At 43.9% G+C, this 23,871-nt stretch overlaps 1 protein-coding gene across 1 annotated transcript in view; it reads right to left on the reverse strand.

Annotated features, from left to right (window-relative positions):
- Positions 1 to 1,339: 1,339 nt before the first annotated feature.
- The window catches only part of LOC138453111 (L-gulonolactone oxidase-like), a 703,062-nt gene continuing 680,530 nt past the window's right edge, over positions 1,340 to 23,871 (reverse strand). The window contains exons 10-12 of the mRNA XM_069605641.1: positions 12,480 to 12,644; positions 4,350 to 4,440; positions 1,340 to 2,020 (exon numbers count right to left, since the gene is read on the reverse strand). Coding sequence (XP_069461742.1) covers positions 1,892 to 2,020; positions 4,350 to 4,440; positions 12,480 to 12,644 — 385 coding nt within the window. The 3' untranslated portion in view covers positions 1,340 to 1,891. The remainder of the gene's footprint in view (positions 2,021 to 4,349; positions 4,441 to 12,479; positions 12,645 to 23,871) is intronic.

Below are 23,871 nucleotides of genomic sequence, written 5' to 3' on the forward strand. Positions count from 1 at the left end.
TGCCCTCCTCCTCCTTTTCTCTTTGGATCTGAATTGAAGTAGGCCTCTAGGATTACAAATCTTTGCGGCATATGGCACAATATCGTTTGCATATGAGTCTTTGTTCCACCCACATGAGCAGTCCAGCACCGAAATGCTATGGCAATTCCCTTCTGAACAAGAGTACCAACAGCAACCCCATACACGAGTTTCAGCCTTATTGTGCCTCATCAGTGAGGTGGAGCTGTGCCTCTCTGAGCACAGTGAGCAGGGAGTCCATGTCTGGTTTCCTAGATACAATTTGGTTCATCCCTGTCGTGCAATACACAACTCTCAATCAATCAATCAATCAATCAATCAACCCAAGAAAGTCAATACATGGAATATTAGTTCATGGTAGGACCACTTTTTAAGTTCTGGATTTTATTTTAAATAAGTAATGCATTCTAGTATGTGTAGCATGTACACTTATTTAGCTTAAATTGCCACAATTGCAGGCATGCAGCTGATTGCATTGTTTTGCAAAATGAAAATCCATGAGTGGGAAAGCACTGCCCCAGTGATATCAGGCCTTATGGTTTCCTTACACTGGATTCCATTTAAGATGATAAGTCACCACAAACAAACTACTAGCATGCAAGCATGCATTCCCCTTGGCTTCCTATGCAGATCATGTTATTTTGTATCCAGTAACTCTAAAATGCACTTATGCTCTTCAGGAAAGCATGTCTCTACCATTCACATGTGGGAAAATTGTCAAATGAGGGGCAGATCAATGTTGGCCCAGAACTGCAGAGTGCTCTCCATAAATAGCCGAAGTACATTGCAGGCCTGTTAGATGCTAATAAAAGCCACTTCTCTATGTGTGTGAGCTTATGCAAGGTGACAGGCTACAATGTTGTCTAGATGTTTGATATTAGTTGTGTGCAATCACTCTGGATAGGGATCAGGCAATTTACTCCAAAGCCAATCTTTCATCAAGACAATTCCTCCTTCCATGTCCCTTGCCATCTATCCGACTCTTCGTCTGGACCTTTCCTGTCTATGTCTACGTGTACAAAATCTGGTACAGTTAGCCGGGTCTATTCAGTTCAAGGAGCTGCATCCTGGAGCGCCAAACCTGCTGACAGCAGACTTGAAAGCAATCATCTTAGATTTCCAGAAGATGTAAAGGCCTGGCCCTTCTCTCAATACACTGCTGTAACTTGTCTTGTTTGCGACTAACTTTTTAGCAAAAAACAAATCCCCTGTGACTGTACACAAACCTTAAATGTCCTCATATAGCAAAAGCATAAGCAAAATCTAAACATGCATATATGATATGTTTGGCGTGTGGCAAATAATGAAGAAGCCTTTTAAATATTGTTTTTTTAAAATTTTATTTAGAGAGTTGGTCAATGATATGATGTTCTTTAAAAAAAAAAAAAAGTGTGGGTTCTGTTGGCTGTCATCTTATGCCTTCACCAAAGTCAATTCTTCCTCATAAGTACCCAAAATTATTCCTGGCAGAATTGACTTTCATCAATTTGCTTTCTGTTTATTTTCATGTTGCCTGATTGGCTTCGAAACAGCCGGGGGCATAATTAGGCGAAGAATAGTTGTTGCCAGTCTATGTTTCCACCCATCCAGCAGGACTGCTGATCCAACTTTCAGAAATTGACTCAAAGGTACGGATAACTGATATCTGTACTATTGAATCCATTACTGTTTGTATTTTGGTTACCAATGAATGATGGGATAAGTAGAAGGAATGTGGCACAAGCTTTACAAGTGAGTCAGTACTATAGCTCTTTCCTGGTACTGAATAACCAAATTATGTCTTCAACCACTTCACAGTCGCCCTAATTAAGTTATTATATTCTGGGTAGTTGGGTGAGCTGTGGATCATTATCCTTTTCTCTTCCACTCCTGTTTAGTAGAACACCTTTTCAAGGTAAGTATTCAGGAACATCCCAGTTGGATCAAGTTTCTCTCTGATGGAGCAAAACTTTGGAAATGCGGGATACATCTTCTCAAAGTCCTGGCGGACACACGTGTGAGCCTGGAAAATAAAGGTAAAACAATGGAAAATAAAGTATATATAAAACTCTTCCAAAACAGTACATACATATTAGGGCAGTTTACTGTTGCACAATGCATGCAGGGTATGGAATGGCATCAGTAAAGGTACCTTTGCTAGGTTACGGCTGCCTACTGCGGTAGATATTCAATACACGGATAGCTCAGAAAGATGCATAGGGGAAGATGGGTCAAAACACTATATTTCAGATATTTTGCTAATGTGTGACACAGACATGCTGGTGGGTGAGAGTAAAAATGACTGATTGAGGGATTCAATGGGTGCATATGTTAAATGACAATGGCCAGTTTTCAAACCTCACCAAGACTAGGCAATAGTCATTGAGCTGAGCAGAAAGAATGGAGTGGGTAGCCATCTAGCTTAGTTTGTTTAGGAGGAAACTCTTTGGATCTTTACATAAACAAGCAATAGGTGGTATCTTTCTAAGGTCCACTTGGAGGGAGTTATGGCTTTTACAGTCCTACATCACAAATGTTTGCCTCCATTGTAGTTCAGATTAATAATGTTTAAGAATATTGTGTGTTCCCTGTGCTCCTCATTCTTAGACAGGCAGAGCAAGATTAGCCAGTCCACTGTGATAGATTTCAGTTTACCTTGAGTTGGGTTGGACAGTTTGTTCTTGGATTTGCGCAAATGATCTCAAATGTAGTGTCAACATTCAGTAAATATGCTTCACCTAACATTGGGAGAGTTATGTTTCACCAAACCCTTAATTACCACTCCAAAATAATTTATTTTTACTATACAAGTCTTTGGGCCTCATTTCACGTTTGGCAGTATATTGGTGGTACATTTGCTGAAATACTACCAAACGGAATTACAATTACTGCCACTTCATCCAGCGGATTTACTGTGGGATTGCAGGTGGTGTTAGGGTGGTGTAAGTCCCATTGTGGAGTCCATAGAACTTCATGGGGATTTTGGCGGAACTGCCACCGGCCTTAATTCCGCCGGCCATAATTCTGCCGATTTCTCTGATTTTTGACAGTAAGGTGGCGGGCTTCCCTGCAGATATTTTCAGTTGGTAAATCCTCCACCTCACCACCAAACCTGTAGTACAGTGGTGCAGTAATGTGGCAGTAATGCAGTGGTAACAGATGTCCACTGCATTACCAGTGTTTGGTCCTGCACCACTGTACTCAAACTTTTTTTCAAAATGGGAGCTGTTTTGGAGATGATGTCAACAGGAAATTCATTTAACATTCAAATAGCTGGTGGTTATAACACTGGAAAAAGAAAGCAGCGTCCTCTAAATATGTTACTAACATGCAAAAACACTTTCTTTAACATGTGGACCATAAGCGTGGTTCATTTACATTACCCTAGAACTTTCATTACGTCTATTTTTTGCAAAATCACTATGATCTGATGGAAGCCTTCCAGGTTTGTTTCTATGCATAGCTACTATTTTTTGAAAGTGCAATTCATACTCTTTGATGCTGTTTTTGTATTGTTATTTTAAAGATTAGAGTTCAATGGCAGGGTCTCGAACATTTGCTTATATGACAGTAGTATAGGCCATTCCAACTAACAAGCCACACAGGCCACAACCCTAATCCCTGGATGTTCACCTCCCATTCAGAGCCAATGCGTCATGGGTATGCAAATGAACCAAAAAAATACATTTTCCTTTGGAAAATAATCTTTGTCTTATTGAGCAGTGCTATTTTATGTATAGCTTAAGAAACCAAAGGCAGACATCTCTGTATGATGGAGAAAACCACATATGTGTTTTGATGTGCTACTGTCTGACATCTTTGTGATAGAGGGGGTATGTTTAGCAAACACCATCAATGTTATTGTGGTAAGAGCTGTTTCCTTTAGTCAATTAAATAGGTCACTGGGTGAAGGCAACTTAAGTCCTGTGCAATTCTTAGCCATATTTGCTTCAAAATATTTGTAATGAAATAGTGCCCGTTAATCTTTGTTGAAGAGGTGTACTTCTATAAACAAGGAGGAAAAATTTATTTCCAATGTAATATTCTTATCATTGTTCATTATTACAAGATAAAGTGCCAATCTCCTAAGTGACCCGCTCAAAACATTTGAAGAGCATTTGTGTTTTCTGCCTATTACTTAAACAATGACAAGCCTTTTTCTCCCTAAACATTTCAGAAATAACCACCCTCTTAATCACATTTGAAACTCAAGCTCTGATGGAAATTGAGGCAATTTGGAAATGACCAGTGAATGGATATTCGCTTTTTCAAAAGGATCTTAATTTGTAAATACACTATGTAGTGTGCTGGGTAATTTGTAAAGGTGGGCCACTTTAATCAATGTACTGTACCTTTGCCCAATGTGGTCTTCCACCAACCTTCTTCATGATCCACTCATATTCCGACCAGTATTCTTGCAATGGGACATCCTTTCCATAGGGCCTATAGACATGATTGAAAAATCATTACTTTGGTATTCACAATTGGCAACAAGATGACTATATGATACCAGATATAAAAATGAGAATGATTTTTATCATAAAGCCCCACACATTCTCTGTTTCCCAAAAAGGTATTCATCTTGATGAAAAAGCCATCCAGGAAGGGATGTGAGTCACAAAGCACCCCAATGCCAAAAGTTGTCTTTGTTATCTGAAAGCTTATGGAATCCCACATTTGACTTCATTATTGAGTCCCTCGTGCCCCCCCTTGTCCAGCGCATTATCACTATACTGTGGCACGGGAGCCCCTATGGAAGGACCACATAGAGTAGTAACATGGAACCCATGCTATTGTGTCTCACCATCATCAGACTCTGTCTGTTTCTTGAAATTATTTGATATCCTCCATGAGTAAGCCTAACAGGTTTCCTGTGTTATTCCAGAAAGATGGTACAGTCACAGAAAATCTTCTGTCACCCCAAGATTTAAAATCAGAGGATGAAATAACCAATAACCAATAATTGTTTGTTTTCTGAACTGAGTGATCTAGATGGATCATTTTGCCTCTTTACAGATATTGAGGAGTTCAACATTTCTTCTTTGTTTTCTAAAAAATAAAGAAAATCCAGATATATTCCTTGAACATACAAAATGTACAGATGTGGTATAAAAAGCACTCTACATCCTCCTCTGGTGTAAGAACAGCGCACAAAGAGTGTTACTATTGTGAGTGTTAGGTTTTTATATAGCACTTCACCAGGTTCATCGTGCTTCTATATGGTATAAAAATATATGTTATGATTACCCAATTTAATGGTACTCCACTCCACGTTCCAATTGCAGATTTACAGAAGGTGATCATAATAGCCTACTCCAGGCTTTTAGGGATTGGAGGCCTCAGTGGACAAGTCCCTCAGAGGGCCCTCACAGTTAGAAAGAGCATTCTTCAGAGTGCTGATCTTGTAAGCACAGAATTTGAGTAGGGGTAGGAAACGGGGTTAGGGGCAGGAAAACTGCATGGCTTCTGGAAGCACAACACTTGAACTCCTTGGAATCCTATAGGAGGGACCTAGCCAACCTAGCCAGCCTTTCCATCTTCAAGACACCTTACTGTCAATGACGAAACTGAGTTAACAATGGATGAGAGATGAGGAAAGAAGCTATCAAGTTTCATTCCCATTCACCGGTTCAGGATTGGAGCATACTTGATAGAAAACCAAGGAGGGTGAAATGGGTGTTTTTGGGGTTCAGATCCAAGTACAGGATATCAATATTTGAATGAGTGATACTTTTAGCTGGTTGATGTTATTGGTGGTGTCAACCTGTAGATTAAAACAGATGTCATCAGCATTTTGGTGGATCTTGATATCCAGTTTAGTGATCTTTTTAGAGAATCTGTTCTTGCACGGTTTTGTATTGAGATTCAATTTAACTGGGGATAGGATTGACCCATGTGACCCTCCACAGGTCATGTGTTTGTGCTGAGATATGTTGGTGCCCATCTGGATTATCCGGTGTCTATTAACTATATGCAGGTGTTTAACATATAATATATGCTGAAAGGAGCATCATTAATGACCTGGAAGTGGGCAATCTTGGTTCTGAAATGTGCCAATACCCCTGTAAGAGGTTATTTGCTGTGTGAATTAAGGGAACTATATTTTTACAATTAGCAGTCCTGACAAGTGAGTTGTATAGGTCATGCATAGGCATCTTCTGTATGAGAAGGAAGTGCCTCACCTTCATTGTGTTGGAGATGATGCCCTTAGTGATGGAGGTATTGTTTATAAGGAGCAGTCGGCATGGTGCTTTTCCTGATACAGTCTTGTGGATGTAGGTTAGGAGGATGAAGGCAGTGGCCTAAGGGCTGTACAGATACTGACAAGTTCTTCAAGTGTAATAGTTTTGTTGTTAGTCCATTTGTGTGGGTTGGATGTCTGTGCAAGTTTGGTGTTGTTGATTTCCTGTCTGACAGTATCTGTGAATAAGTCATTGATTTTGTTGTCTTTGAGGTATTGCCAGCATTGGTAGAGTATTGAGGCAATGTTAAATAGTGTTCTTATCATTTTGGAGTCTTCTGATATGGATTAAAGGTAGTGATTTGTCTGTATAGGTGAGGGTTTTGCCTGCAGAACTTAGGTCTTTCATGGTTATAAGGTTTTATGGATGTTGGGAATATATTGAGAACCTTACCTGTCTGTGGATTTATCATTTACTTTCATTGTGTTCTTGTGTAACAATACATGTAGGACTTTGCCTGGTTGGTTTGCATCTTCAGTGGAGCAAGGGTTTGGAGAGTGTGCATTAGCATATCCTTGAGTTTGTCGAGTAAGTTGTTGATATTAGCATGACATTGGACCTTGATGCTAGGGCGGCGTTCTTTTCTTCCAGTGCGCTCATTGGGATTTTCTTGAAGGAGGAATTTGGCATCTTGGTTGGTTTGGGTTGGCCATTGTGGTGAGGAAGAGTGTGCTGCATTACGACCGGGATGGTGGCATAGTCTATCCAATTTAGCGGTAGAGATGACCATCAGTTCGTAGCTTTGGATGTAATAAATCCAAGCACAAATGTTTTGCCCTTTATTGTGTGTAGTTTCTGACATGAGCTTTTTGATGTTCAGTATGTAAAAGATGAGTGTAATGGTGCAGATAAATGTGCCAGTACCAACTTCTGCATCTCTTCCTTGTGACTCTAAAAGTGAGAGCGAGCACAAACAGGCCTTGCCGACCCCATGAGCCCAAGGGTAAGAAACAATACAAGCTGAGGCAGAGTCCACAAACCAGTTAAACCATTAATGCCCATAAATCTGTCAAAAATAATTAGTTAGGTTGAGCAGCACTAGTAGGGATAGAAACTAGGGTGTAGTATGCACAAGTAGTGTGCTGTAAATAGCATAGAAGCAAGGCAGGTTCCAGCGCACCAAGAGAGGGACTCACTACATGGATAGGGCAGAGGAAATTAGAGGTAAAGATGCAGAATACACGGGCAGGGAAACTGGCGTATGTTAGATGTTCAAGACCAATGTAATATGAATTAACGTGAATTTAAGTGTCCTAAATGAAGGCGAGAGAGCAGAAGTACAGCCATATTCCGAACATGGAGGCTGCAGCAGGTCCAACTATTGGCAACACATGAGAAACCAAGATGTTGAATTTACAAAAACATATTAATTTGAGAAGTCTTTGAAGTTGCCCAGACAGTAGTTCACAGTGAGTGCCAAGCTCAGAACACCAGGAAGGGAACAGTGGATGAGCAGATCCCAGAGGAAAGTAAACTATTCCCAGGACGTCAAGTAAAAAACTCCTAAGATAATTAAGTTTTAAAAAGAGCATAAACAGCCATTAATGTCCAGGTGCATGAGATCAGCATGCCAAAAGACTGCATAGAGAATAGATGAAGGGTGTGTCAAGCCGTCCCAAGGAGTACAACATGCATGTTAGAATTAGTTGAAACCTCAATAAATGGGAGAAATGGATTCTCCAACACGGTTCCCTAGAACGTGATTAGGACACTGAAAACACTGACTTTTCATTATAAGCCAAATACACAGACAGACACTAGATGATACACAAGGCTTGGTACAAAGCAAAGGATAGCCTTCATTGCATGGGAATGACAAGAAGTTACTTTTAATTGAAATTATTGCAGACCATGGACTCCTCTCCCCTCACCATATGTCTCTCTCATTTCTTGACATCTTGTCAAAGTTTCCAAGGTTTGGTGATTAAAATGCCAACCAATAGAGCTCATTCTATTCACATTGCCCATGATGAACAGCACCAACCAATCAACTATGCATGTGATGATGTATTTGAACTACTATCTGTAGTGGGGTGGGCTCAGGAGGAGCAATCAGATATGTGCAAGCCAATGATGGAACTAACACCTATATACTCTATATGTAGCTTAGGATACTAACCAATCCTAAACACTCATACGTTTTGTAATAAATATTGTATTATGGCTTCACTGCTTACGTATTTTTGGTACAAAATCCGCTCATAATCATTGCACATTTGAGAGCTGATTGTATTTATTTGTTTTTATTTATTGAACATTTGTATAGCACCTATACATCAGAAAGTGTTTCCAAGCACCACAAAACAAGGGGTGAGGAACAGAGGCGAAAATAACAGTAACAGTCATACTAGGCCTTGTGACATTCAAATCGTGCAAGTGCAATGACAGGAAGTGCAGGGGGAGGGCAAGAGGGAGAAGTGCAGGCGAGAAGGGGCCAGAGGTTGGAAAGTGCAAGGGAGGCCCAGGAGCGCAAGTGCTCAGGGAAAGAGGGATAGGAGGTCAACTAGTGTGAGGGAGGGGGGGGGTGTACCAGGCTCAGTAGGCTAGTCAGAGAAGGGTGCCTAAGGCCAAGTTTTAAGGAGTTAAGGGGAGACTGAGCGAAGGAGGGCTGGACCCAAAAAGGCTCTTGAGGGATACAGGCAACCAGACATAGAGGCAGGTGGAAGTAGCAGGGGGAGGGGAAGGGAGAAGGAGGAGGAGAAAAGGAAGGTCTTGAGGCACTTTCAGAATTTAAGGAGGTCCGGCTCAAGCTGTAGAGGGGCAGGAAGGCTATTCCAGGGGGAGACTCTTGCCGAAGAGAGAGATCTACCCCCCACTCTCTGCTTGGAGAAACGTCTGACTTGCAGAGAGTTAGAGCTAAAAGACCAAAGAACTCTAGCAGGGAGGTATTTAGGGAGAATGTATGCTGTCCCAGCCGAGTTTCTATGCTTTGAATAAAGCTGTGTTTTTCTGTGCACTTTGAGTACTCCATTATAGATTATTGGTTTTACTAGTACAGCAAATTGGGCCCATTTCTACATGTGTGTGTGTGTGTTCTTGGCAGATTGAGGTCCCTGGGGAGATGTTGTTAGAATGTGTAATGGCTGATGTTGTAATGAGGAGGTCTGTGATCTCATTGCAGAAATCCTTGGCTGTCTTGCATGGTCAGCAGATAGGATCTAAGGTGTCTGATTCTGTGATGTTTTCTTCATATATGTGTATGAACAGGAAGTGAAGGTGAGAGGTTTGAAGGAGTTTAATGATGAGAATTCCTGGGGCTCATTCTGGAGTCCTTGTGATTGGCTCTAGCACCTTCCCTGGTGTGTTGTGAGCAGCCATGTGTTGTATATTTCATTTGATACAGATGCATGTGCTGAGTTGGAAAACCAGGTCTCTGTGATAAAGAGAGCATCCGAACTATGTCTGGTGATAAGATCCGCATTGTCTGAAACATTAAGGAATGCTGAGCATGTACTAACAGGCATGAGGCTGTCTGGCTGTTTAAAGGGTGAGGGCATGGGGAGATGAGAGGGATTTATATTTGGTTGTGTAGTTTCGAAGAGAGTGGATGCTGGGTGAGGGGTGGGTATTTTCTTGCATGGCTAAGATTGAGAATTGTAAGTAAGTGCAGTGTTATTTATATTGCCGACCTTCCTAAGGTAAGATAGTCAATAGTTGTATTCCTAGGTCTTTGCAGACATTAACAGGGCCAACTTGTCTTTGCCTGCCCTCAGCTTCAGATATCCAGGTGGGAGACACCTTGAGAGTGACGAGCGAAAGGGCAAAGGGAACAGAGCAAAAATGGCACAAAGACAGTGGTCGAAGTGACCGGGAGCGGTCCGGAGCGGTGCTCCTCTACTTTTTAAAATTATCTTTCACAGCTCCTATACTTTTATTTTAAAAAGAAACCGTTCCGAAATGGTTTCGTTTTAAAATAAAAGTGTAGGAAGAAGTTGAAACTTGCACTTTCAGTGCACTGCACTGAACGTTCCCTTTAACAGCAGGTGCAAGTGTTTGGGGGTGTTTATTTTGTGCGGAAGGGGATGTGGTGATGCGGTTTGTGGGGAGCGGGGAAGGCCAGCAGGGAATATAGTTCCACTACTTCTTTTCATACACTTCGACAACCGCACAAAGGGTGGTAAAAGAAGGGAGAAACACAGACAAGCAGTGATTGACTAGTGGGGGGGCATGGGTCACATTAAACACAAGCATTTGCATAGCAAATAGTTTGGGCATTTACTGCTGTTGTTTGCGTTTTTCATTTATAGGCACCAGAGTGCAAGGAAGACAGTGACAAGTTTTAAAGGACAATGCAAGAAAGAATAGGTGAATAAAGAGAACAGATCAAGGAAGGAAGCCATTGGGAGAGGGTGACATTGATAATGAGCAAGAGAAAATATGGGCAAGAAAGGGTGAGAGAGGGAGGGTAAGAAATAAAGTGAGAGTGTGAGAGGAAGGATGAGGGTAGGGTGGGTGGGTGCTGTAGAGAGAGCAGGGATAGGCTGTGTGAGGTTGAGAGAGCAGGGGTAGGGTGGGTGGGGGTAGAGAGAGATGAGGTTGTAAAAAAGAGTGGGGTGGGGTGTGTGGATATGGATGGGGTGGTTGGTGGGGATGGACAGAGTGTATTGTGGGTTGGGTGGTGATAGAGAGAGTGGGGAAGGGGTGGGTGGGAGTTTGTAGAGACAGTGTGGTGGGTGGGTGGGTGGGGTATAGATAGTGGGGGGTGGGGGTAGAGAGAGTGTGGCTATGGTTCGTGGGGTTAAATAGAGTGTGGGTAGGTGGGTGTCTGTTGGTTTATAGGGTGGGGGAAGGGTGGATAGGTGGGGTAGAAAAAGTGAAGCTAGTTTGTGAGGGTGTAGGTAGAGAGGGCGGGGGTAGGGTGAATGAGTGGCAGTAGAAACAGCCAGTGTAGGGTGGGTGGGTGTAGGTAGAGAGCACAGGGATAGGATTTGCATGGGAGACAGGGAGTGGTGGTAGGATGTGTGAGTGTAGAAAGAGACGCGGTGGCGTGGGTGTTCAGGGTAGAAAGTGACAGTGTTGGATAAGAGAGTTGGTATTGAAGAGAGAGCGATGGGGTAGACTGGGCGATGGGCTGGGTGGGTAGGGGTAATGAAAGGACGTTGGGCTGGATGGGTGGGGGTAAGAAAGGAAGGTTGGCTAGAGGGGTGGGGTATGAAAGCAGGAGTGGACTGTCTGGATGGATGGGGGTAGATAGACTTTGATGGTGGGATGGGTGGGGGTAGAGAGAGTGGTGGTGGGATTGGAGGGGTAGAGAGAGGTTGTGGTGTTGGGATGGGTGGGGTAAAGAGAGTGGTGATGGTGGGGTGGTTTGGTGGTGGTAGAGAGTGGTGGTTGGGTGGTGTGGGTAGAGAGAGTGGTGGTTTGGTGTGTGGGAATTGAGAGAGCGTGGTGGGGATATAGAGTGGGTAGGTGGATTAGTGAGAGTGGTTGGGTGTATTGAGAGTGGGGTTGTGTGGCAGAAGAGAAAGTGGGGATAGAGAAAGTGGTGGTAGAGAGAGTGAAGGTGAGTTGGGTGGTGGTGGAGAAATCAAGGCATTCATAGCAGGAATCCATTAAGAACAAAGCAGCCTCGAAAGAACAAGAAAAATAGATCTGCTGTCAAAAGAAGCCCAACATAGCCCAACTGAAATCCAACCCACACATGCCTGCAATGTGGTGGGGTAGGTGGGGGGTAAAGAGAGTGTGGTTTGGATGGATGGGTAATGGCAGAGAGATTAGTGGTGGGTTGGGTCAGGTAACAAGGCTTCACAGCAGAAAACATGAGGAACAAAGCAGCCTTGCGAGGACTAAAACAACAGATCTGTTGTCAACAGTAGCCCAGAATAGCTGAAACCCTGCAATTTCTGCCACACATGATGGTGTTTGGTAGCCCAAATGTGCATGGGGGAAATACCCCAATGTAGCCCAATATGGCAACCCGGCAAATGTCCGCACACTAGTAAATGGTAAGACTGCCACCCTACTTGCTGCTCACAAAGGGGAACTCCTCATTGGGTATTAAGGCAGAAGAGTTTGGTTAGAAAAACCTTAGAAATTAGGCGATGTCATGCCATGGAATTGTCGGTTGCTATGCCAACCAGATATTCTCATTAGGAAACCTCCTCACTGGTTTCCTCTGTAACGATGGTTTTGGCAATTTTTTTGCACAAAACCAAAAATGTATTATGGACAATTTTTGGTGTTCCTTTATTTTGCTCTTGATTTTACCTGTAGTATATGCTCCTACCAAGGATTTCTCACCTGTACATGATGATGTTCATATAGCAGCTGTCTCGATGATAACAAGGACTCAGCAGTATGTCATCTCCACGTGTAAAGCGAATCTCCACCGGGAAGTGGGCCACAACCTTTGGGTTCTTTTCTAGCCAAGCCTTAAGCTGGAGAAGAGCCTCTTTTGTCTTCTCTCTGAAATGACAGGAACAAAAACAAAATAAGGATAACAATTGTGGCAATATGAAATCTTTAGGTTCCCTGTTTTCATGCATAATGATTTATTAGACTCTCTTTTTCTTTCCAAGGAGATGTTTCTTCTTCGATGTATGCAAAAAAGGGGGTAACCTATCAAGAACCTCGATATCTCAGCCAAAGATGGGTCTGAATGCCAGGTCAATAGTCAGAGCAACTCTTTTTCTTAACTATTTGGAAAGTATAGTTTCCTGTCACTTTATCATTTTAGTTTGTATCCCACACAAATTAATATATACACTAGCCGTTCCCAGCATAACATACACCTTTCTAGATCTTAAAGGTCAGAATTCATAGGGTCACTTCTGTTCCCCTTCTTAAATGACGGAATTACCAATGATTGCTTCCAGGAAGGGGGCGTAGGTCTTATTAATGGTCAATTAAAAGGCTAAACATATAGGTAACTGTCTTCTTCAGATGGAAAGAGATATGATATGATATGATATGATGAGTGATTTATAACGCGCCAGTACAAAAGTGTTTCTAAAGAGGTATGCACAGTATAAGAACTGTATCTAAGTTCCACCAATTACACAGGGGTCTATGATGTGTCTTTGTAGATGCGTAATTGTCAGCCTTGTTCCACTGCAGAGTCTCTGTGTTGGCATAATAATGCGTAGTAGCATAATTACAGCCCATACTTCCAGTGATAGTTTGTAAGGAGGCATTCGCCCTACAGCGTGTAGCTCTTTAGAGATTGTCGTAATTAACTGTTCATTGACACTGGAACGGCTGTGCCCTGTGTGAAGAGAAGTAGGGGTCATAAGAAGTAACTTGAAATTATTCTGAATGTTTTGTGATAATGGAAGCTGAAGGTGACCACGTAGAACCGTGCTTGTTCTGTTTGTTAAAATGATAGCAGAGGGCAACCTAACACTGATGAAATGCATCAGCTGAGTACAGAAACATACCTAAGTGTTTTATATATATATATAGAGATTTTCAGATACATTTTTCCCAGCGGCAATTATTTACTTTACAGCACTGCGTACAGCACCCTAGACTAAATTGCCACTTAATATATCTAATTTTGATTGACAACTTCACCTCCCAAAATCTGTATTTACTCCAGACTCATTTGATTTAGGTGTGTTTTAGAAAGTCAAGGGGGACAGTAGGTACAGTCATCGATAACTTATGGTAGTTACAATGCTTTTTGCGCAAACCCTACAATCACTAATCACTGTTTTCTTTAACAGCTCAGTGCAAAGCCATTCTGAAATGTTTACCCTTCATCAATCTGTGCACTTTCACACAAACAATACCCGACAATCGGTACGTTTTGTCACAGGGTTGCACCTGGGACCAAGAACAATGCCAAGTACCATGTATTAGAAATACGTCAAAAGACTGGGCAATTCATATGAAAATATGATCTTCCCAAACACTGAAAAGATGGGGATGGTTCTCATTAAACTGCATAGCAATCCTTTCCCTGAGAAATACTCCCTTTTGTTCACTGTCTCCTCTATTGTTTGTGGGTTGATGTTCAATGGAACTGTGGTAGGTGTTTGCCCAATATAACTTCTTTAGACAACCAAGGAACCAATGACACTGTGACAAATTCGGCCATCCACAGGGGGAGTGTGCGCTAGCCTGTTTATTTTTTATTTTTTGATAAAGGAAAATTAATGATGGGAGATCAGCCTCTGGAAATGTGTAAGGTCATTCCGCACACATTTCCTCTGCTCATCACACAAAAAACATAGTATTATGTACTCCGGGAGGACACAGCCTACAGGTGCTGTCCTCCACTGTCATGTCCAGCAGGAATGTGACAGCCACGGGTACATCAAAGCATCTCAAGAAGGGGGAAGGCACACCTTTGCCCAGCCAAGGGCTGCCTAATTTAAATATCAAAGGGTGGAGAAGAGGCTTGGTTGCCTGAACAGACAACAGGAAAAGTGGGGCTAACAAACCTTTAGTATGCAATGTGTCAACTTGAAGCTAGTTCCCACCCCTCTGTATGAAAGGCAGTGAAATGTATGTTTGGGTTCACTATTTACCATCAGCAAACCCCTGCAGAGCTGACCACTTTCAGAGGGGAGAAGGTTGTGATTTGGGGGAGACAGGAAGGCTGCTCTTACCACATACATCAAGGGAGACATGCACGTTAATCAAGAGTCACAGTGGGCTCAGTTCATCAGAGAGACACTTTGATCTACAACAGACAGGAAGATGGGTGGTACTTAGGTATATGTTGTGACTGCTCACCCTTTCCTGTTGCAGAGCACTCTGATCCTGACCTTATGCATAACAGAAGATTGTTGGTGGGGACCCAGGATTGCTTGATTAATGTAGGCTTAGCCTGCACCAATCACTGGGGCCCATTTGGCTTTACAAGAGGGCTGAACCGCTCACTTAGCAGATCATCCAACGACTTTGAAAGGAGTAAGAAGAAGGACTCATTTGGACCCAGGCTGATGGTAAAGTCTACCTTACATCTTCCACCAGAGAAGGAAGGCCAGGAGTTCCAAGAGGGAAGCAGGATCCCTCCCCTATACATCTCCTAGGGAAAAAAGGGAGATACTGGACCAGCAGCTCCTAAACCGGTACCCAGCCAGCACACTAGATGGGAAGTGCCATAGAGTCTATGGAGAAAGGACAAGGCCATTGCCTGCAAACAATCTCCTGAGCTTTGGGCCGTCTGCCTTGAAATACAAGACCTGCGAAGAAGCTAGGAGGAGTGCCACACAAGCATCAACCAGCATCTATTTTTTAAGGACATTTTTGAGTCCTCAAACCACGTCCAGCTGCACTGCTGACTGTTGTCATGCCGCAGTCTCCGGTCCGTCCCAGCCGCCTCAATCAATACTCCACATCCAACAACCAGCACAGAGACAACAGTTCTTGGCCCCAACACGCTATTCCCGCCAACCTGCAGGTGTTTGTGTAGCCTCGCTTGTGGAACTGCCTGATGCCCGATACCTGCAGCTGTCTCCTGCCACAAACTCTGTTTTAGGAGCTGCCGAGCGCCCTGGAACCAGATCAACACTGTCGAGGATCAAGACCTCTTAAGTAGCAGGTACATTTTGGTTCTGCCCCACTGGTCCTTTGCGGAAGGCCCCTACAGACAGTTACGACCCTTTGCCCTTTAGTGCTAAAACCAATAACCTTGAACAGTAAGACTGATTACTTTACCAATTATCCTCCTGTCAGTATCCAGAGTGCATCCCTTTCCATCGTGAAACTGCCTGTCCTCTGTGTTTCTTTACAGGGTGCATTGTATCTTGTACTGTGCTATAACTGGCTGTTGTAGTAATGATTAGTAGATATTTGTATACAACCTTAACTGGACAGTCCATTTTATCATTGGGTAATAATAGAATTTACGCTATGTTGCAACTAACCAATGATCCACGACCTTGTGGAGATAAGCCTGCTGTTCAGTACACATTAGCAAAATTGGACAAGGAGTTTTATAATTGACTTGTGTTCCAATCCTTTTTCGGATCCCTTCTGGTGCACTAGAGATGTGGGGCTGATTAATGGTTTAGAAACCGATATTCATCCCTGAACAACTGATGCCCCGGAAATTGATTCGTCATAGCCATCTTGGCCTAACAGTATTCTTTCTCCACGTTGACTCTAAGCACCTCTTGTGGGTACATGCCACTGCCATAGTTGACGCTGATAACTGGAGTCAGAAGAAGTGGATTTAGCACGTACTATATTACCAATACAGTACAAAGGTTTCACTATAGATAGGCACCACATCAAAACAGCATCCAAGGTGAAAACCCTGGGAGTGATCCTGGAACCATCCCTTAGTGCTGAAGCCATGTAAGCAGTGTAGTCAATAAATACCAATATGACTTAAGACTGCTTAGATTAGTGAAGCCATACGTTTCCTTGGTGAATTGTAGAACACTGGTCTGAGCTGTCATAATGCTGACACTCGACTACTGTAGTGCGTTACTGGCTGGAGCAATCAGGGGCTGCATCAAAAAACTCCAGATACTTGAGAATGATGAAGTCTGGATCATCAAAGATACTGCAAGACGGAACCCAGTGTCTGCATATAGGAACGAGCTGCATCGGCTCCCAGAAGGGGCCAGAATTTGCTTTAAGATGAGTGCCATTGTGCATATATGCCTATATGGACAAGCACCAAAATACCTCAAAGAACGCCTGGTATTGAAAAAACATACCAGAGTCACCTGATCTAAGGACTCGATGCATCTGACTCAGTTTCTGTGCAAATGAGATAGAGGCAATGGACACTCTTTCATGGTACAGGCAGGGCTGCCCTGGAACAAGCTTCCAGCGGAGATGCACAGGGAAGAAAATAATACCAGCCCTATGAAACGTCTTAAAACGTTATTGTTCGTCTAATTTGTAAACTGTCTGCAGTGTTTGTTATATATGTTGCGCCCTGATGCCTGCGGGCTGCGGCGCATTATAAATGAATAAACGCACTCTTCAATTGGACAGGGACGTGCCGGCTCCTCTATTCCAACATGGCACAGACCTCCAGGCTTTCATGACTGGTAGCCACATAAAAGGTTCCCCTGGGCCTTTTCTGTGTGAGGACCTCCATCTCTTCAGCTGTTTTCAGAGTTTGATATTCCAGTTTCAGCCACTAGTTGCAATCTGCGTTGTCTGTGCCCTCTGGGATGGTTTCCATCAGTTCCAGTTCGCTACCGCTAATGTGTTTGAGTAGAATACTTAGTTTCGCCATGTTCCTGGGCTTGACATCCAACTGAGCTTTCAGTTCTCCGGGAAATATGTTGTATCTTGTTGGTGGTATCGGGCCTGTTTTGTCTGGTCCAGTGGGCCTACACTGCTGTGCATGGTAGACCTCTATGGGTGTTTTCGTGGCCAGCTCCAGTGTTGCCTTGTGCAGGTGTTTTACTGGTCTCTGCGGGGGCATTGGCAGGGTAACCACAAAACCACAAGCTGCCATTTAAACAATGTGACATACATCTCTGAGTCTCCTCAGCCTCTAGATGGACATCCCATCGCCATTGGCAGTGATATTCAGGGCCCCTGTCCAGTCCCTCCAGGATGCCATTTCGCAGGGTATAGTAATTAGTCCATCCGCCAGGGCTTAGCACTTGGTATGCCACCTGGAGCTGTGTTGTAATTAGCGGAGTGAGGAAGTGAGGCCAGCTGATGTTTTCCATTGAGTGGCCTCTCCTTTCCTTTCAAATTTCTAGAAAGTTATCTCACTGTCCTCTCCTTCCATGAATGTTTTTGGAGCAGAACACACAGCAGCTTCCCTCTAATCTCTTTGCAGCATGGTTCGAGGCAGAACCCTGGGTTGCTGCTGGTCCTGCCTCACTGCATGTACCTGTGTGAGGACCCATCCGCCTTTGTTGGGTGTCCTGACCCACGTTTGAGCTATCATGCTGCAGCGTTTGGTGCTGTGGGCTTAGAAAATCAAGATGGCCAAAAAGCCCACATGTGCACCAGAATCCAGGAGAACCATGCAGTTTGTGCGCACACCGGGGTGGTTGCCTGACTTGCCACCCACCAGTGCGAGCATGATGGGCCAGGGTGCCATGAGTGGAATGGGTGCCAAAGGTAAAACAGCAGCACCTGTTAGCACAAAAACGCTTTAAAATTACCTTTGGTTTCTCTGAATGCCAGCTCAAAATGCCTATTTTCAAACATTGCAACACATCCAAAAATCTCACTGAACACCAGCGGACATCTGGCAGAATGAAGTATGTGTGCATACAAAATCTGGGAAGATGAAGAGCCCAAAACAATATTCATAACAAAACTGGCTGAGCTATGCATGTCAGCAGCCTAACTGAAACTGGATTAAAACCACCAAAATCGAAATGTTTAAATTAACTGAGTGACCTACTTTTGAGTGTCACATAGTTTGTAACTGTTAAAATGTCATAGTTTTGAACTTAGAATGAGCATTCTAGCTGCATATGTAAAAATTGTATTGACTTAAACTGGGGAACAACAAATGACATGTAGCTAAATACTGGCTTAAAGAGATTCCAATTCTGCCTGACATCTACCCCCACAGGAGTTAAAACCTGCTCAGCCACTCTTCCCCTTGCCAAAAGGAGTTGTCACCTCTCTGATTAGATTAGGGGTGGAGCAGCTAGGGACTGCAAGAAACTAAACAAAGGGCCCAGTCAGATGGTTTATTGGGGGGTCGGAAATGGCTTCCTTTTGAACAAAGCCCTTCCTTGACTCAGGCAGATGTTATATTGGGGGCGTCGTAAAAGTGGCTTCCTCTTGGGAGAAACGTGGAGGGGCAGTCCCCTCTGAGGACAGGCTGAGCTTAAAAAAAGTGGATAAACTGGTTTCTCCACCATGTGACCTGGGAAGACACACCCCTGTTGGCAAGAATATGATTTTAAGAAAGATGTATAACTCATGGTGCGGACTTGTCAAAATTATCTAAATGATACCATAATTCTTGTGATTTGTCTGCCCACATTTTAAGAGGTTTTAGGACCCGGTGGTATGATCTGGGGGGTTACGAGCGGAAAAGAGGTTGTCACTTCAAATGTCTGCATGGTAAATGTCCGATATTGCAAAACCAGTTAAAAAGCGCAAAATGTTGCCATTTCTGAATGCAAGCCCCCAGGAAGATCAGAGGCGGACAAGCATGGACCATAAGGAATATATAATGTGCACATGTAATTTCAACAAATTGTATATCTGGGAAGGATGTATTTGAATCAAATATAGATTTGTGGGCAAACTGACCAGGGGAGGATCCTCTGACCCATAAAACCTACAGCATCACTCTGACTCACATTTCCTTCCCCCAATCATGGGAGAGGGGAGAATTGGGCCAATGACAAGTAGAGAGGGGCAGGCTTAGCTAGGCCCAGGCACACACCCATTTTCAAAACACATAAAAAGAGACTGCTGGGACAGGTAGGGACAGTCAAATCCATTTGCTGCGGAGCGTTTTGCCGGGCCACACAACATCCAATAGATACCAGTTCCAGACTCACTCCAGCTACATACTCCAGAACCTAGAACTTATACTTTAGAACCTAAATCAGAGGCCTAAAACCACAAGCTGAGTTCTCTGCAGCAGGCCTCAAGCTACTCACAGCCAGGCTAGCTGCTTGAATCCCTTGCCAATAACTTTTGCCAGGACCAGTGCAGAGATCCAGGAGCCGTGCAGAGACCGCTGTATCCGGACAGACCAGACCAGTGCCAGACCAGACCACACCAGACCGTGCAGAACCGCAGAACCAGAGACCAGATCGCTGTGAAGTGCCGCTAGCCTGATTGATCAGATCCGTGATGAGGTCCAGTCCTTCCAAAATATATTGTGAGTACCTAGCAGATTGTGACAGAAATAAGCTCTTAGTTTAAAATAATCTAGTCCAAACTATTTTAATCTAACCAGAACTGCCTCCTAGAAGTTGTCACTTGTCATTTTGTAAAGCTGCACCACTGTCACTTGTCAATTCTGCAGCTGCAAAGCTGTCACCTGTCATTTTGAGTTTACTTTAAATCCGAAAAACGACCTTTACAAAATCGTTCATATCTCTGGAACCGTTTGGGCTACGAACTTGGTTTAACTTTCCTCTGAAAGCTTAGAATCTCAGCTTTCCAATAAGCCTAGAAACGCTACTCCTTATCCTTTTTCCGTAATCACGATTCACGCACTCGCGAATTTTACCGCGATTTGCGATTTGGCCCGATTTCTTTACTTGTAAAAAGATAGCTGCTTTTGCCTGAACTGCTAAAATTCGTTTGCCTCTTAAGAACCATCCCTGAATCATTGCTAAAGTGAGCCTGAACTCATCCCAAGTATCTCTCACTCACCCTGAACCTCCTAAAGGGAATTAAAACCATTTTCAGCATATTTCTCACTTCATTGCCATCACCTTTAAAAGCAATTTGGGCCTGTGTTTCAAACTTCTATCTGTGGTCTAAGCTTGCTGGGGGGGAACTGAATTTCGTATTGTATTTGATTGCATTCCTGAGAACTGTGTGCTCCTCTTTCCATCTACTTCCATGTCTTACATTGCATAGGGGAGGGGGGTGAATTGCCAGAGAAAAAGTGATTATATTATCTTTTGCTAAAATCATCTCAAGTATTTCTGTACTGCATTTATTCCTCATTGCTTTTCCCTTGAAATCATAAAAGTATTTTTGCTACTTGATCCATCCTATACTAACTCCTCATTGATTATAAAGAAGTGTGCTAGTGTCAGATTACCCATTGTTGATTAACATTATTTTTATAAGGGAGATATCGATTATTAATTTATTATAAACGCGTGGTATCTATATTTTGTCTTCTTTCTCAAATAAACCTTTTAAACTTGCAAAACAGAACTACTTCTTGGCTCAGTGGGGTCAGGGGGATTCTAAGAGAGGGGTATTATATAGGGGTAGTCATCCAGAACTCATGAACTGGACATAAAGATATATCAATAAGGGTTTCCATTCAGTATCCCAGACTAGGCATTTATTTAGCTGTAGTGTTGAATTGAATCCTCTTACAAATTGGGGGCTCGAGCCGGACGTCTGGGTTAGATCTATAACTTGTGCAGCTTAATACAGTGTGCTAACTGACGGGATACATAGATCCGGTCGGATCACCACGCTGTTTTACGCTGTAAAGCACTCTTCAAATGGACACTCTAAGGAAAAGGTCTGTTTTGCAAAAATAAAATACTAATTTCTGTAAGTCAGGACAGAGATCAATCTCTAGAATGACGACCTTGGTAGACATGAAAATAGCGAGGGAGCACCTCTTACATAAGCTATTTGTGAGAGGTGAGTGGACTCACCAGGACCAAACGGTCTGGTTGCAGGCCATCGCGCAACAGGTCACTGAAACAGGTTCAGACACATGGAGAGATCAGGGTCCATTACATGTGGCCCTGAGTGAACTATATATGGCTCCTAAACCCAAAGATGAACACAATAAGATTGCCAGGATAGCGGCATACCTGTACCTATATATGGGAGACATGCAGGATAAATGTACTGAAAGTCAAGATCTGGCAAATAGGCGACAGAAGGCGTTAGAGAAGGTCCAATCTGACCTGGTCTCTTCTGAGCAGAGGCTGCAGAGGAGCCAGGAGTTAGAAAATGATAGTAGGCAGTATATCATTAAAATAAAAGAGGATATGGACATCCTGCAACAGGAAAAGGCTGACAAGGATACCAGATTTCTGGCCTTGCAAAAGGAGTACCAAGAAGGTTTGGACGCCCTACTACAGAGCCAGAAAAAGCTGGAGCAACAATTAGATTTCAATAGGGTATGTGCTGAGCAGGTAGTCACCCTGCAAAGCCACTTAGATAGGGAAAAGGCAGAAAGCAATAAATTGATTCTGAAAGACCTGGATACCCAGTCAGAGTTTGATCAGGAGCGCCAGAGAGCTGGTGCCTTCCAAAGGCAAAAGGACGACCTGACGGCACAGATGCAGACTCTTAGTCAGGAAAGGGACACCTTAGGCCAGGAAGTCTGCCATTTAAAAAAGAAAATGGAAGAAAATCACCTGGGCCTCCAGGGACTGGGTGACCTCCAAAAAGAACACCAGAACTTGTTAGAGGACACCAGGAGGGTGGAGGAGGCTCTGGCAAGAAAGGAGCAGGGACTCAGGAGGTAACCCTCCTGCAGCAAAGACTGGCCCAGTACTCCAGGACCAATCAGGAGGCACAGAGAGAAAATGAGGCTCTCTGTCAGCACAATGATAGGCTCCAACAACAGGTAGCGATGCAGGAGAGACTGATAGAGTCTAGTAAGGCCTTAACTGAGGAACTGAAAGTGCAGGCTCTTGCATTGCAACAGGGAGCAGGGGCGGATAGAGACCAGGTTCGCTGGGAGAGGGAGACTCCTGAGCATAACCTCAGGAGCCCTAGTACCAGAGGCCTTCATATCTCTCAGTCCCTGGACTCTGCCACCCCCATGTCCCTTCGCGCACATGAGCACCGGGCCACAGGGATGGCAGATTACTATCCAACCAGAAGTATGGGGCTCATAGGCCAGTACCTCCCAGGAATGGAGGGGCGAGCAACCGGGTATGGGCACCCAAGCACAGTGCAATTTAGTGGGGAACCCCAGGAGAGTAGGCCCATTAAGGGCATCCTGAAAACTTCTGCCCAATTAGGTCAGTGGGGGGGTACCCATCAAATCCTGGCAGCAAGGAGAAATCTGAAGACTCCTCTGAACAGCGCAGGACACAGGAGACCAGGTCCCCACATTCTGCCAGCCATTCCCAGGCTCGCAGAATCCGGGAAAACCTGGAAGATCAGACAGGAACCTCTGGGAGCAGTGCCACTGAGTCAGAGGATGAATGGACCAGGGTTACCCGAACCAAAAAGGCCAATAAGGCAAAAAAGGACCTTGCTTAAGGACCCATTGAAGCAAATAAAGGCAATAAGGAGTGTCATCACGCCTTATCATAAGAACGCCAAGTATTCCGTTTGGGAACACTTGGAGCTCTATGAGCAAATGATGGAGACTTTCCATTTGAAGGACAGCAGTAGCTGCATCCAGTACGTCAAATGGACATTCTCCTTAGAATACTCCAGTTTCTTTGCGGGGCTGGAGGACCAAAATCACTTAAGATGGTCAACCTATAAGGCGGCCATCTTGAAACATTTTTCTGTTCACAGAAATCCTCAAGAGGCTCGCAAGGCAGCCTACAATTTGCAATGTGGGGAGGATCAGGCCCCACAAGAGTTTGTGCAAGAATTAAAGCGTGCTTTTGCGCAGACCACCAGAAGGGTGTGCACAGACAACAAAGAGTTTGTCAATACATTTTTCCATGCTCTCCCTAAATATATAATGACCCAGCTCGTGAGAGATTTTCATGAGAAAAGATCTTTAGACTGGGTCATTGAACAGGCTACCCGGATCTATGAGGTGCAGAAGCCTATCGAAAATAAAAATAACGCGCCTAAAAACCCCAAAACCAACAGCACCCCTGCTGCTGCCAAGGTGGCAGAGGTAAAGGTTGCCCCCATTTTAGATTTGGAGATGGGGGGGCCTAAAAACCTGCCTGCACCAAATAATTCACAGCCCAGAAGGCCCTCGGGCCAGTCACAGACAGGGAGTCGAGGAGGTAGTCCCACAAATGGGGTCCCCCGCTCCCTTGACTATGTAAGTCCCCGCTATAAGGCAAACCGACCAATCCTGGGTTATGTGTGGACTCCTCCAGCCCAAGGGGGGGGATCCAGCCAAGCACCTAACCCAGGGAACTTCCCTCCCAAC

This window comes from Ambystoma mexicanum, chromosome 4p, assembly GCF_040938575.1.
Source record: "Ambystoma mexicanum isolate Mex_15411 chromosome 4p, UKY_AmexF1_1, whole genome shotgun sequence".
NCBI classification, from domain to species: domain Eukaryota; kingdom Metazoa; phylum Chordata; class Amphibia; order Caudata; family Ambystomatidae; genus Ambystoma; species Ambystoma mexicanum.